The sequence below is a fragment of the Lates calcarifer genome, unplaced genomic scaffold (assembly GCF_001640805.2).
Source record: "Lates calcarifer isolate ASB-BC8 unplaced genomic scaffold, TLL_Latcal_v3 _unitig_1773_quiver_2252, whole genome shotgun sequence".
NCBI lineage: Eukaryota > Metazoa > Chordata > Actinopteri > Centropomidae > Lates > Lates calcarifer.
The window spans coordinates 1-16,720 of record NW_026115751.1 but is presented as its reverse complement, the minus strand read 5'-3'; the positions used below and the strand labels follow the sequence as shown (position 1 = coordinate 16,720).

At 36.2% G+C, this 16,720-nt stretch overlaps 1 protein-coding gene across 1 annotated transcript; it reads right to left on the bottom strand.

The window, feature by feature from the left end:
* Positions 1-7,273: 7,273 nt before the first annotated feature.
* LOC108890474 (TBC1 domain family member 9-like) lies at positions 7,274-16,714 on the bottom strand (the record flags this gene model as incomplete). Its single annotated transcript, XM_018687344.1, is given in 14 exon segments — positions 7,274-9,243; positions 9,344-9,447; positions 9,729-9,797; positions 10,943-11,029; positions 11,526-11,591; positions 11,761-12,001; positions 12,520-12,588; positions 12,856-12,954; positions 13,285-13,414; positions 13,683-13,968; positions 14,220-14,337; positions 14,439-14,653; positions 16,658-16,678; positions 16,681-16,714. Coding segments are annotated over 14 exon segments (2,355 nt in total), but the record flags the coding sequence as incomplete, so codon positions are not given.
* Between the last annotated feature and the right edge of the window lie 6 nt (positions 16,715-16,720).

The following is a 16,720-nucleotide window of genomic DNA, read 5'->3' as shown; positions in this document are numbered from 1 at the left end:
GTTTTTGATGACTTATACTATGACATTTTTAAGCGTTTTTGACACCTTACTATACCATGACATTTTTTGACCATTTTTGATGCCATACTATACTATGACATTTTAAGCGTTTTTGACACCTTACTATACTATGACATTCTTGACGCCTTATATACTATGACATTTTTTGGTGTTTTTTGAAGCCTTATTATACTATGATATTTATTTTTACGATTTTTGATGCCTTACTATACCATGACATTTTTGACACCTTACTATACCATGACATTTTTTGATGGTTTTTGAAGCCTTATTATACTATGATATTTTTTTTTACGATTTTTGATGCCTTACTATATCATGACATTTTTTGACCATTTTTGATGCCATACTATACTATGACATTTTTAAGCATTTTTGACACCTTACTATACTATGACATTTTTGACACCTTACTATACTATGACATTTTTGACGCCTTACTATACTATGACATTTTTTGATGGTTTTTGACCTCTTACTATACTATGACATTTTTGACACCTTACTATACTATGACATTTTTGACACCTTACTATACCATGACATTTTTTGATGGTTTTTGATGACTTATACTATGACATTTTTAAGCGTTTTTGACACCTTACTATACTATGTCATTTCTGGACCATTTTTGACACCTTACTATACCATGACATTTTTTGATGGTTTTTGACATGTTACTATATTATGACAATTTTTGACACCTTATTATACTATGACATTTTTTTTTTTTTTTTTTACGATTTTTGACGCCTTATATACTATGACATTTTTTGGTGTTTTTTGAAGCCTTATTATACTATGATATTTTTTTTTACCATTTTTTATGCCTTACTATATCATGACATTTTTTGACCATTTTTGATGCCATACTATACTATGACATTTTTAAGCATTTTTGACACCTTACTATACTATGACATTTTTGACACCTTACTATACCATGACATTTTTTGACCATTTTTGATGACTTATACTATGACATTTTTAAGCGTTTTTGACACCTTACTATACCATGACATTTTTTGATGGTTTTTGATGACTTATACTATGACATTTTTAAGCGTTTTTGACACCTTACTATACCATGACATTTTTTGACCATTTTTGATGCCATACTACACTATGACATTTTTAAGCGTTTTTGACACCTTACTATACTATGACATTTTTGACACCTTATTATACTATGACATTTTTTTCATGATTTTTGACGCCTTACTATACTATGACATTTTTGACACCTTATTATACTATGACATTTTTTTCATGATTTTTGACACCTTACTATACTATGACATTTTTTTCATGATTTTTGACACCTTACTATACTATGACATTTTTTCATGGTTTTTGATGCCTTACTATATCATGACATTTTTTGACCATTTTTGATGACTTATACTATGACATTTTTAAGCGTTTTCGACACCTTACTATACCATGACATTTTTTGATGGTTTTTGATGATGCTATACTATATACCATGCTATACTATGACATTTTAAAGCATTCTTGACACCTTACTATACTATGATATTTTTGACACCTTACTATACTATGATATTTTTGACACCTTACTATACTATGACATTTTTGACACCTTACTATACCATGACATTTTTTGATGGTTTTTGATGACTTATACTATGACATTTTTAAGCGTTTTTGACACCTTACTATACCATGACATTTTTTGACCATTTTTGATGCCATACTATACTATGACATTTTAAGCGTTTTTGACACCTTACTATACTATGACATTCTTGACACCTTAATATACTATGACATTTTTGACACCTTACTATACTATGACATTTTTGACGCCTTACTATACTGTGGCATTTTTTGATGGTTTTTGACATGTTACTATACTATGACATTTTTGACACCTTACTATACTATGACATTTTTGACACCTTACTATACTATGACATTTTTGACACCTTATTATACTATGACATTTTTTGACAGTTTCAGATCCCTTAATATACTATGACATTTTTTGGTGTTTTTTGAAGCCTTATTATACTATGATATTTTTTTTTTACGATTTTTGATGCCTTACTATACTGTGGCATTTTTTTAAACATTTTTGATGCCTTACTATACTGTGACAATTTTTGATGGTTTTTGACACCTTACTACATTTTTTGATTGTTTTTGACATGTTACTATACTATGACAATTTTTGACGCCTTATTATACTATGACATTTTTTTCATGATTTTTGACGCCTTACTATACTATGACATTTTTGACACCTTATTATACTATGACATTTTTTTCATGATTTTTGACACCTTACTATACTATGACATTTTTCCATGGTTTTTGATGCCTTATACTATGACATTTTTAAGCGTTTTTGACATCTTACTATACCATGACATTTTTTGATGGTTTTTGATGACTTATACTATGACATTTTTAAGCGTTTTTGACACCTTACTATACCATGACATTTTTTGACCATTTTTGATGCCATACTATACTATGACATTTTTAAGCGTTTTTGACACCTTACTATACTATGACATTTTTGACACCTTATTATACTATGACATTTTTTTCATGATTTTTGACGCCTTACTATACTATGACATTTTTGACACCTTATTATACTATGACATTTTTGACACCTTACTATACTATGACATTTTTGACACCTTATTATACTATGACATTTTTTGACAGTTTCAGATCCCTTAATATACTATGACATTTTTTGGTGTTTTTTGAAGCCTTATTATACTATGATATTTTTTTTTTTACGATTTTTGATGCCTTACTATACTGTGGCATTTTTTTTAAACATTTTTGATGCCTTACTATACTGTGACAATTTTTGATGGTTTTTGACACCTTACTACATTTTTTGATTGTTTTTGACATGTTACTATACTATGACAATTTTTGACGCCTTATTATACTATGACATTTTTTTCATGATTTTTGACGCCTTACTATACTATGACATTTTTGACACCTTATTATACTATGACATTTTTTTCATGATTTTTGACACCTTACTATACTATGACATTTTTCCATGGTTTTTGATGCCTTATACTATGACATTTTTAAGCGTTTTTGACATCTTACTATACCATGACATTTTTTGATGGTTTTTGATGACTTATACTATGACATTTTTAAGCGTTTTTGACACCTTACTATACCATGACATTTTTTGACCATTTTTGATGCCATACTATACTATGACATTTTTAAGCGTTTTTGACACCTTACTATACTATGACATTTTTGACACCTTATTATACTATGACATTTTTGACACCTTACTATACTATGACATTTTTTTCATGATTTTTGACACCTTACTATACTATGACATTTTTTCTGGGTTTTTGACGAATTCCTATACTATGACATTTTTTGATGGTTTTTGACATGTTACTATATTATGACAATTTTTGACACCTTATTATACTATGAATTTTTTTTTTTTTTTTTTACGATTTTTGACGCCTTATATACTATGACATTTTTTGGTGTTTTTGAAGCCTTATTATACTATGATATTTTTTTTTTTACCATTTTTTATGCCTTACTATATCATGACATTTTTTGACCATTTTTGATGCCATACTATACTGTGGCATTTTTTTAAACATTTTTGATGCCTTACTATACTGTGACAATTTTTGATGGTTTTTGACACCTTACTACATTTTTTGATTGTTTTTGACATGTTACTATACTATGACAATTTTTGACGCCTTATTATACTATGACATTTTTTTCATGATTTTTGACGCCTTATTATAGTATGACAATTGTTTTTACGATTTTTGATGCCTTATATACTATGACATTTTTTGACAGTTTTAGATCCCTTAATATACTATGACATTTTTTAGTGTTTTTTGATGCTTTGTTATACTATATTTTTTTTTTACGATTTTTGACGCCTTATATACTACAACATTTTTTGACCATTTTTGATGACTTTCTATATTATGAATTTTTAAACCATTTTTGATGCCTTACTGTACTATGACATTTTTGACAGTTTTTGACCATTTTTGATGCCGTATTATGTCATTTTTTGACTATTTTTGACGCCTTAATATACTATGACATTTTTTGATGGTTTTTGACACGTTACTATACTATGACAATTTTTTTTACGATTTCTGACGCCTTATATACTACAACATTTTTTGACAGTTTTAGATTCCTTAATATACTATGGCATTTTTTGGTGTTTTTTGATGCCTTATTATACTATGATATTTTTTGACCATTTTTGACACCTTACTATACTATGACATTTTTTGATAATTTTTCAGTTTTTGACTATTTTTGACAACTTAAAATACTACGTTTTTTGGTGGTTTTTTATGCCTTAATATGGTATGACATTTTTGGACTGGTTTTGCACCTATGACATTTTTTGACCATTTTTGATGCCTTTCTATACTACTACATTTTTTTTTTACATCTTACTATACTATGACCTTAATATACTATGACATTTGTTGACCATTTTTGACACCTTACTATACTATGACAATTTGTGACCGTTTTTGATGCCTTGCTACACTATGACATTTTCTGATGCCTTATTATACTATGACATTTTTTGAACATTGTTGATGTCTTTCTAAACAGTGCTCTGCGTTGGACAGTTAATGTAAAGCTGTTTGTGAATTACCTGGAGGCCTTTGTCTTGGTCTGAAAGAACTTCTTCATTGTACGAAGACTCTCATCTTGGACTACATCTCTGTGATCGCTGACTACGTCTCTTGTGATCGCGGACAGTGTCTCTGAGATTATGGACGATGTCTCTGAGATCATAGACGCTGTCTCTGTGACCATCGACAATGTCCCTGATCGCGGGCAATGCCGTCAAATCGGTGACCCCCGTCTCCGCCGATTCTATCGCAAGGTCTCTACGAAGCATGGGACAATGTCTCTGATCATGGACAACGTCTCTCTCATCTTTGACAAGGTCTCTGCGATCGTGGACAATGTCTCTGATTGTGGACGATGTCTCCCTCATCCTCAACAATGTCTCTCCGATCATGGACCACGTCTCTGCGATCGTGGACGATGTTGTGGACGAAGTGGTGACACCTGGAGGGAATCAAAGAGAAACATACAAAGGAAAATGATCAATACTCTACTACCTATTCCTCATCAACAGCCATGACCATGAAAACATAGAAAAATATTCAACATTACAGCTGAAACAGAACATTTAACAAACAATAGAAGGCTGTTTCAGAAAATCAACAGTTTTCCATCATCTCCTGAAGAACCAACAACAACAAATATTTGGGAAAGGATTATTAATTGTGTGTCTATAATCTAATCACTGAATCAGTCATGTGACCTGCACTGCGATAATAAACACTACCAGTTGAGTAAATTTTTGAATGCAGGATTTAACTTGTGTTGTTTATTATACTTCAGTAAAAATTCTGAGTATTTCTTCCACCACAGATGGTCCAGAATCATTATTTCAAATTTGAACCTCCTTCTTATGAGAACATCAAAACAGCAGCTTATGTTAAAAAGTTTAAGTAAATAAGTGAAAAACTGGTTGTTATTTATTCTATTTTTTAAAACACCTTCTGTCCAACAGTGTGTTGGTGTCTGACAGTTAAACTTTAAGTTTCCAAGCTTGAATTTAACATATAACTAAGCTCAATCAAATATTAAGAGAGGATAAATCTTTAATATGGAAATTTAATTATAAGATACCACAAACAAATTTCTAATCACTAATATATACAACTGTGGGTCAACTGATAGCTATGGACATATTACAGACAAAAAACTGAACACTATGAGATTCTGAACTGCTACAATAAAACAAAAAATGACCTCAAATAAATGTTAAATCAGGATTGGACATAGAACTAGAGACGAAGTAAGAACGACTATAAAGACACAAAGAAGCTGACCATAAATAGATGTAAAATAGCCATGTAAAGACATAAACATCACAACGACCTGATAATCAGACAAACGGACTATGAAACTGTTACCTTGCCTCCGTAAGGTGCCCGCAACTCATGTCAGGAACGCACTTTAACCCAAGCAAATAAAAACAACGACAAAAAGGCAAAAAGCCCCAAAATTATTAAATGACAAGGCTAATACTAACGTTCGTGGCTACTGCTAACGCTGAGTACAGAGGCGATATTTTACAAAATGACCACAAATAGACTAACTAACTATGGCAACGACATGATAGACCGCTATAAAATATAAATGACCAGGATCACAAAGTTACAAAAAGTCTCCGAAACTCATGTCAAGGACGCATCAGTCACACAAACACACTCTTACCCACGTGATAAAAACGTTAAACGAGAAGGCTAATGCTAACGCTCCCCGCTAACACAAATGCTAACGCTAGCCGCTAGCTAATTACCTCCTTCGCCTTACCATTGCGCCGCAGGTGTGTTCAGCATCCAGTCTCACTTCGTTCGACAAAAAATTTAGCTTCAATGCTGGTTTTAGTATCTTAGCTTCTTCAGCAATCCCGTGTTCTCAGAGTACTGACAAACCGAGTAAGGGGCTCAAACGTTGGTTTAAATGTGTTTCCCGACTTCCTTCCTGCGCCTCTCTGCTCCTCCCAGGAGACCGTGGCCAATGACAAAACACGCAAGGAACAACGTCAAAAAAATAATAATAAAAAGCCAGCCGGATTAAAATGGTTAAAGGGAAATGACAATGTGTTTTGTATGTAATCGGCCATGTTAAAAAATGTAGTGGATTATAAATATGAAGTAACATACGAACAGTCAAGTGAAGCACTAAAATGTCAAAATTGTAGCAGAGTCCAGTACATGAGTAAATATTCTGAGTTTCATTTCATTACTGTACTAGATTCACATTAGACAGTCACTGGTACTTACATCAAGAGTAGTAGGACGGAAATCTCAGTTTTATAGCTCCACAAATTGTGAATCCAAATATATCCAAATTAACCTCAGACTGGACTGCTCATCTAAACTAGACCTACTGTAAAGCATTGACTACAAACTGTGATTTACTCAAATTAAGTGACAGAAATTTTAAAACTAATTGAAAAGGAACAAATGACGATGATGTTTTTTCCATCTTCAATCACATTTTTATTGTGGCTGAAACTCAAGCCCATTTTGTTATCCTAAATGATCTTCCACCAGATGGTAGTATCACTCTGCAAAGTTCTTGTTTATAGTGGCATTGAACTGGACTAGGTGAATAATGAAGGCTTGAGGCAAAGTACTGTGCAGCATTGAATCAATCATACTGTCATTTTAATTAAATGGAGTGATACACAATGCTTCAGAATCCAGAGTAACAACACCTAGACATTTAACATAAAAAGTATTCACATAAAAACAACTTAAAAACAGCAATGTAAAAAATGTACAGAGCAAAAAGGTAAAAACGTGTTTTTAAAAAAAGGAAAAAAGGCAAAATTTCAGTTGGGAGTGCAGACAACAATAGCTAGGCGAAAGGCAAGCAAGTACATATTAGTGGATCACATTATTGTAAACATAAAGAAAGTGCAGTCTCTTCATTCAAAAGCATTTTGTTAGTGTAATCATCTTTTCTTAGAACACACACCTTCCTTTGAGTTCCTGAACCACCAAAACATTTTTCACAAAATTGTGGTATAATTTTTTTGTGCCATTTCCATCATTGTTATTATTACTATTAGAAAATAAACTGCAACAATTATTGTGAACATTATTTTGGGAGGTGACTATCCAGGAAGTCATTATGTAGGTATGTATGTGAAAAAGAGAGTAGTTTCTGCCAAAGTGACACACTGCATTAAAGTGATGAGGAGCTAAAGAGAGTTTACACGATAACACATGAAAATTCACTCAACCACTGAATTTTCACAGCTTTGCTTGGTAATTTTCCACACTGTCATCAAGTGAGAAACAAAAAAAGTTTTGATTAGCAGCAAATGGAATCATAAAGTAAGGAAGCAATAGTTTGACCTGATATAATGTTAGGTGATCGTATGTACTGTAGACTATCAATATCCCAGTTTGGAACTGGACTGTATCTGTGGACATTTATATCTACAAGAGTACTAGAGATTACAATATTAACACCTATGCATAATGTCTTATAAAGTACAGCTACTACATGTACGCACTGATTTCATCTGAGCAAACCTTAATATTAATATCCTGTTCCCTCTTAGCCGGACAGAATCTAGTGATTGTTATAATAAAAGTCTTTCACATCTGATAAAATACATTGCTAAGAGCAGTTTTTGGTCACATTCATTCAGCTATCATACACATACATTTTACATTTACCTTCCTTGTCCTCTAAAACTCACAGAAACATTTTTACACCACCGACTGATAATTGTCTTTCCCTTTAAAAAGTCTTTGTGAAATCTCCAGTGAGACTTCAGCCAGATAGCGAGATCTCATAGTCACTTGTTGACAGGAGGGGGCGCCCGACCTTACGAACATTCTTAGCATTTGTTATACGCGCTGCCACCTCCACTGGCTTCTCAAAATAATGCACCAGCGCCTGCTCAGTGAGCACAGAGGCCAGGAACTGTTCAAACGTGATGGCCCAGTCTTTGTCAATGCTAGTGCTGTGAGGCAGCCCTCTGTCGAGGGGACCACTGCTGTGAGGCCGGTTACTTCTTTCACCGTTGGTGCCACTGTCGCTGCGCACTAGCACTGTGTCGTCTGCAATGTCCTCACACTGCAGCTTTTCATCCATCTCATGGGAGCCTGCGCTGAGCACTGAGTAAGATGACATTGAAGTGTCATCTTTGGTTTCATCATCTGAGATGAGCATGGCAGAGGACGTGCCTGTGTCTTTGGGGGACGAGTCCTCCAGCTTGATGTCTTGCATAGGTGGCAGCTGCTCGTTCCCTTCGTCCCCTTTCCCCTCCTCACAGGGGCTCGGCTTGTTCTCTAGCCCTGCACGGACAAAAGTGTCTCCACAGTCCCCCTGCTGGAACATACCATCAGGTCCGGCCTCCCGGGTGGTTTTGGGATCTGCGGTATCTCTCATGCACATGCTTGGTTCTGATTTACCCTCCATATTGTGGTCCTTTCTACTGGAGGAGGAGGAGGAGAAGAGCTTTCCCACCTCTCCCATTTCCAGCAGCAAACTGGTGACTGTGGCCGTGGCATGGTACAGCTCCTGTTCTGCAACATCCTCACTGAACATGCTGTAGAGGGTCTTGCAAAGCTCAATGAACTGGCTCTGAAGGAAAGAAGTCATTAGGGAAGTCATTAGTTATATTCAGTTTCTTACAGTTTCTTATGACTTTACATACAAATGAGTAGAGAAGGTGAAATCTTACCTGATTCAGTTTGGGGAGGTCTTTCGTGTTTTCTCGTTTGGGCTTGGTCTCCTGGTTCCACAGTTTCAGGTAGTGGCGGTAATCAGGAGTGTTCAGTTTCTTGACTGTAATATGTAAAAAAGTGTGTCATATATTTCAGTCACAAGCTTAAATTAAGGTATTTTTTTAACAGTGTGACAGCACCAGCAATGTCTGCCTGTGTCTGTGTAGCATTTAAAGAAAATATTTCATTATATAAATGTCATTTTTGAGCTAGAGGATTGGTGATTTGGCAAATAAATTAGCTCAAAACATCCAGTTGCTTATTTTAGGTTAATATGACTATATCGTGTACTGTATTAGAGCTACACATTCTTTTTGTAATCAGTGTTGCTATGTTGCTTACCTTTCTCAGTCTTAAATGTAACTCTGACAAAGCCGTCATCCTTCTCACTTCTGCACTTTGAGTCATGACCTGAGGAAAAGAGAGGGTGACTGAGATCAACATTTGTTTATTTAGTATGCAGGTTTTCTGTAAAACGATTGTTGGATCATAAATTTCCAGAAGCTAAACAAAACATCCACCACCAAACATCTAGTATCATGAGGACAAGCTGATTATATATGAGGGGTGATTGATAAGTTTGTTACCTAAGGTAGAAGGAGGTGAGCAAAACAGCTGTTGTTACATGCATGTGCCATTCAACCCCTTGAGCTTTTGTGGTGTTTCTATTTTGAATTATTGAACATTGCAAAACAGCACTGTCTCTTTAAATAATCTTCTACCTTAGGCCACAAACTTATCAGTCACCACTCGTATACATAAAGAAAGTCCATACTGCAGGTTTTGATCATATAGTATACAAAGGGTCCTGCTCTGTGTCTTTACACCCAGAACAGTTTACTATTTACTGCCTAATGTAGTGTACAGAATATCATCAGTACCTCCTAATATTTAATGAAATGTATGCATTGGTCACATAACACAGAGAAGACTAGGTCACAGGTTTAATTATCCAAACAGCAACTGTCAGATCAACAAGCGTGTTTGAAGTGGCTTCTCTCTCCTCTGCCCTGCAGGTCCCAGCCTCACACGCATAATTAAACTTGTGTACATGTTTGTTACTGCACCTGTGCTTTTGTTACTGTCAGTGTGCACAATGCAGGCTAGAAGTGACACCTGCGGTTTCAAGGTTAATACAACCACATTTTTCCTGTGCAAATCACGTGACGGGCAAATAACCACAAAAACAGACTTCACCTATGCAAATCAGGAAGAACAGCAAAGTAAATAATAAAAACTTGAGGGCTATGTGATGAGGAAACAGAACTTAAATTCCTAAAACACTCTGGCAGTGCTTTCTGCTTTTACTTGATTTTTGAATAGTTTTTCCACAAGTGTATGTATTGTATCTTCACTAGGTTTTGGGGGCAACTAGTCTGAAAGCTGTCTTATGGTACCTGTTTAAATATGTTAGAATGATTTTTCCTATTTTCATGTAGGTATCTATCTGTAATCTAGATGTTATTTTTTTTAATTTTGTCCTCAGGTTATAGTAACGTCCAAATGAATGTCAGAACCAAAGGTTCTATATCTATATATATCTCTTAGGTCCTCACCAACTGATGTTTCTGGAGTGATGTCTTCAAAGAAGTACTGAGTGGCTTCAAAGGCAGAGTCAGGCTCCTCCTGTTCATGAGTAATTTCTGGGAGAAAAGAATATTCAAGTTGAACTGTGACAATGTGAACATTTTTTTCCAGTGACAACCATAGAATTAAATTTAATAAATTGCCTATTTATATTGTTTTGGGCTCAATCAGACTATATAAGCTTTGCAAAAACCTTTCCACTAATCCTGACTGACGAAATGCTGTGACAATAGGCTCATCAGACTGTCAAAATGTTATGAAAAGCCCTAAGTTCCCATCAATTTCGGAGCGGAGTTTAAAATACAGTGAATAGTTTTTTTAAGTTTTTAATTTGTGTCAATCATCGCATAAAAATGTGCTGACAAAGGGAGACCTGAGAAAGTTACTGACTCAGTGAAGTGTGACAAAGAGAACAAAGCCGAACATTTTCTTTCCTTTGAGCCACCTCTTTTGTATACAGCTAATAATCTCACTTCACTAAAATGAAACATTTTCTGCAGTTCTGTAAAGGTGACTTTCTAAGGACGTTGAACTGCATCAATGCGCACTCACCAGGTAAAACATGCATCTTATAGAGGAGCTTCAGCTTCTCAGTGAGGTCTCCGTGACATAAAACACCTACAACACAACAAAAAGCGTTTACAGAGTGAACATATCTGATCTTAAATCAGAATCATCACAGCGTAACACATCCATTTGTCAACTGAACAGCTGATGTCATTATGTAATGAACCATTACTTCCAAGGAATATTCCCAGGGACACAAACATAATCCTTCTCTATTTACCCAGGCCGCTGATGAACTCCCTGAAGTTGATGAGGGCGTCTCCATTTTGGTCGAGGAGCCGGAAGAAGCGCACAGCCAGTGGGTCTGAGTGGGCTCCGTTGGCCCAGGGGAACAGCAGGTTGAACAGGCCTTTAAACTGTTCTACGTCAATGCGGTACTGCTCCAGGTAGGGCAGGCTGGGATCGTGACGCTCTGTGGGGTTGCTGCTGCCACCCCAGTAACAGCTGGTCAGGTGCTCTGCCTGAAGACATGACAAGAGGGTTAAAACTCAACGACAGCATGTGAAAATCAAGAAGAAGTATAGAGGAACATGAGGACAGAGCTGGTTTCTGCTAAGTTAGAATTAAAAGGTTGATGTTGCTTGACAAGTAAACAACAGCCATTAGCATAATTGCATTCTATCATATTTGCAAAGAACAACAGAGACTCTGACAGTGTGTTTGGAAAACAATTTCACTCTTGAATAATCTGAGTCATTATGAACAATGTGCCATTATAAACTGGCAAATTAATCTTCACCGTGTGTTAATACAGGCCGGCGGCACAAGAATAGCTTATGCTAGAGGAAAGTAGCTACAACAGCCAATGCTCAGGCTCCTGGACAATAATTCATTTTGTCTGTTTGATTTACTGTCTACGTCTCAGTTTTAGCATGGTGGTAGGACTGTAAATGGGAGCTGGAGGTTCACAGAGAAGGTGAGACGTTTCTGTTAGTTCCCCTCCAAGTCCCACAACATGAATGTAGGAGCATTAACTCACCTTGAAGAGCACGTAGAGCTCCTCCAGCTCATCAATACTGAAGGCAGTCTCTGTTACAATAGTTCTGACCTGAAACATAATAGAATTACATTAAGTAACAAAGTGTAAAGGAAGAGCAGAGTATCCAGTAATGACTAGAAGGTGATTCTTTCTACTTTAAAGTTTAAAATCTAATTTGACCGGCAGAACTAAGAGACTTAAAAGAGTTGGTGTTGGTGTGTTGCTTATTTACCATTCTGCTATTTGCACGACAGCGTTGAGCAAGAGCATTCTAGTAAATGCAGCTGAAACTGATGCTTGTACACTTGCCTAAATACAGTATTTATATGTCCTTACCACATTGCGTTTAGTTGTATCTTCGATGGTTTGGATGACCCTCAGTCTTTGTTTGAAACGCATCTGTTCAATCACGTCTGCACGGATGGAGCCAAATTTCTGATACCAAACGAGAAGCAGAAACAGAGAGATATAGGTCAGCCTATACACTGTTAACACTGTCGAAACAATAAAGATGGCTGGAGAGAACTGTATAATTGTGAGGCACTGACACAGCCAGGCGTCTCAGCGAAATACATTTAAAGTTAAATTAAATTCAAACGGTAGGATTTGAACTACTCACACACGCACAGTCGTCAATCTACAATTAACAAATGCAAATAACATGAGGGAGGAACTTAATGAATTTGTACTTTTCCCCCTGTGTCTCTCAAACCAATACAAGACCATACACAGAAGAAGACCCTTGTCATCACCCAGGTTAAATACCTCGTAGGAGCTGCGGACCAGTTTGAAGATGTCGACCTCTGGATGTGGTTCTCCGTTGTCTGTTAGTAAGGAGTGCAGGTGGGGGATGGGAGGTAAAGTGCTGTCCTTATTGGTCACACTGTCCAAGTACCTACAATACACAAACAATTAGAGAAGATGCAGTGCAGTACAGCAAACTTTTATGAACATGGAAGACGGCATCTCATAAATGGTGAAATAGTTTTAGGGTCTTAAGTTCGAGTATTAGTGTTCTGATGGTAACTACTGAGACTGATAAGACTAATAAGAAGATAAGAAGACTGATAAGGAAAAAGTACAGACACATGAAAATACAGGAAAGATAACATAAATATCTGAGACTAGACATACAAAATAAAGTACCTTTTTCCTCTCCTTACCTGCCCAGTACGGTCATGGCCTCGCCGTCATCCTTGCAGCCCAGCAACTGGTGAATGTTAGCGTGCAGCACAGAGAGTGCCAGCTGAAATATGACTTTGATGCCATCGTAGAAAAAGCAGTCCACCACCACCACTGCGCTCTCAAACGGCATGACAGACAGGAACAGGGTGAGGAACCAGGAGAGAGAAATTGTTGAGATGACTCCAAGGTCCTGCATGCAGTCGTACAGCTGTGGAACGTATTCCCGCGCGAGTTCTTCAAACACACCCTGATCAACTAGGGCTCCTGAGGGAGAGGGGGAGGCAGAGAGAGGATGCTGAACAAGGAACTTTTTCTTTCTCCTCATTTATTCATCTAGGTAAATTTCTAAGTGAGATTAAAACCTGGCTAAGAAGGCAGCATAAAAGACCATTATAAATATAAATACAATACAAACAAAAAAGAGCTCATACAGCTATTTCAATTTTTCAGAACCACACAAATGAATGTGAGTCAAACAAGCCCACATGAATACACAAGAAAATGCACATACTGACCTACAACTCTGGTGTTGTAGTAGTCAGGCAGCATCCTCTCACAGAGTGCTACTAGCAGCCAGAAAGCCTCCTCTTCTTTGGCGTAGAGCAGCAACACAGATGTTACAATATTCATAGCCTGTGGAGTTGAGGTAGAGAAGAACAAAAACTCAAGAAATGTCAAGCACTGCCAGGTTTCTGCTCGTTCATGTGGAAACACAAGCAAGAGTGTGTGTGTACCTGACAGTATCCAATATTAGGATTTCGGAATGCATAGGCAGTAAGGACCCTGCGGAGAGCAGCGATGCCCATTTCGTTCTGAAAGGCCGGGTGCTCAGGGAGAGAGCGGTGCAGGTCCCTCTCAATCTCCTCTGTTGCCAGGTTGTACTTGCCCATCGACTTCTCCACCAGGTCTTCGTAGTATCCAGGGTGAGTAGCCATCTCGTTGATTGCCCCTATAAAGAAGCACATGAGAATTAAAGGTCAAAAGCAGCTTCTGTGTAAAACCACGTCCAAAGAGTACAAAATCTGAGGTAACAGTGTTTGTGATGGAGTTGATTACACATAAAAGGTGTCATGAAATATTTAAAACATAAAGCACAAGATAAATGTAACTTTAAGTAAAAAAAAAAAAAAAGTAGAACAAGAATAATGATAAAGTAGCTGCTGTATCTCATGAGCGCAAAGGAGCAAAATGTTATTCATTTTTTGAAAAAATAACAATTTTGTGAAATCTGTTGCTTTAAGAAAGTGTGTAGTCATGTATTCAACTTTAAGATTTCATAAAGTGGATCATCTAATTCTTATAGACATGTTTTCTTCTCTAAGATGAACCTTTGTTTTTTGATAAAATCATTTACAAAACATTAGTGGATAAAAACATAACTGCACAAACCCAAAATGGGCTTGTGAGGACACCTCACCAAAAATAAAAAAAAAGAAACAAAATAAATGACTTTTTGTTTCCATAATTCTTCCACTCATCTAGGCTGTCATAATTTTTCATTATATCTAGTAACATCTGGACACGGTCAATTACACTGCAGATTCTTTTAGGCGATGCTTGGTTTACAGTACGATAAAGTACATAACCAAAAAATGTAAACACAAAACTTTAAACTGATTTTACCTAAGTTTCTTTATTATTATTTTACGTTGTGTTTCAAAATGTATATGACTGAGGGCAAATGTTAAGTAAATATACAATAGACACTAGTAAATGAGCTGTATCTTCAATTACACTGGTATTTGGCATCACATGCTTTAGGTCTGTTTGCAGGTTTAGCATGTTAACAGAATCCTGCACAATAACTGGAGCAGGTCTTTTGACATTGGTCCATGTTCCAGGTTTTACTGAGCACAGTTAACCACATACTTTAGTACACATGCATATTTGAACATGCCCCAACACAGAAGCTCACCAAACTAGTTTTTACACCCTGTGTTCTACACCGAGATACTGATTAGGCAACAACTGAACATTTCAAATAAGTTTTGTAAATATTTTTCTTATTGGAGACTGGTGTGAGGAAAACTCATTCAGACAGTACAGGTGAGTGTGACTGAGGTCATTACAACGCAGCTATGACAACGAGCAGAGTGAGCCATAAGTGGGTCACTGGAGAGAGGGAGGAGCTGTTTGTAACCTGGCTCAGGTGAGGATGAGTACAAGCTGCTGCTGGAGCATAACACATGACTGTGCTTGTAAACAGGAAAGTCTGGAGCCTGTGCATACCTGAATATGTAGCACGTTGTTACAGAGTCATAGTCACATGCTTCAGGTGCTTTAAATAGTTGGCACAAATTTTCCATTCAGCTAATGAAAGATAATAAATGTAAATGTATGGTTTCATATGAGCTGATCACACAGATGATCAAGTGAAATAATTTAGTACTTCATTGCACTAAAAGTATATATATAGTCAACAAGCAGTAATGATTTAATTTTTAGTGCATACACAAATTGTATATTAATATTTGAAGTCTAGTATAGTAAAGTTACATTACACTGCTTCATATAGATCTTAAAATAATCTGAATCATTAGCAACACATTAGCAACACTGTGCCATTGGTATAATGGTACATATATCTGGTAAATATGTCTTTATCATGTGTTTTATACAGGGCTGTGACACAAGGGTAGCTTATACAGGAGGAAAACAATATATGTTACTATAGATAGATGAGAGAAACTAAAACACTGAGCTTTATTTTCTGAGTATTCATATCTAACACTGGCTGTCGAAACTCTTGTTCTTACACTGTGCATTTGTCACAGGATGTTTGTAGATAAATCACACCTGTGTAAAATATGTATCATGTGATGTTGTGATGAAGTGTAAGTGTGTAGTATGCAGGGTGTGGTCTCTTTAGGTAGCAGTGTATGACTGAATCAGCTGCAGTGCTGTACGCTCAGAGTGCCATGTTAACATCAGGCCTCACTGAACGTTTCCTCACCAGAGAAAAGCAGCCAGAGCTCCCTCTCATGCTCTCAGGAATCCCCTTGAGGACTAGCTCCTT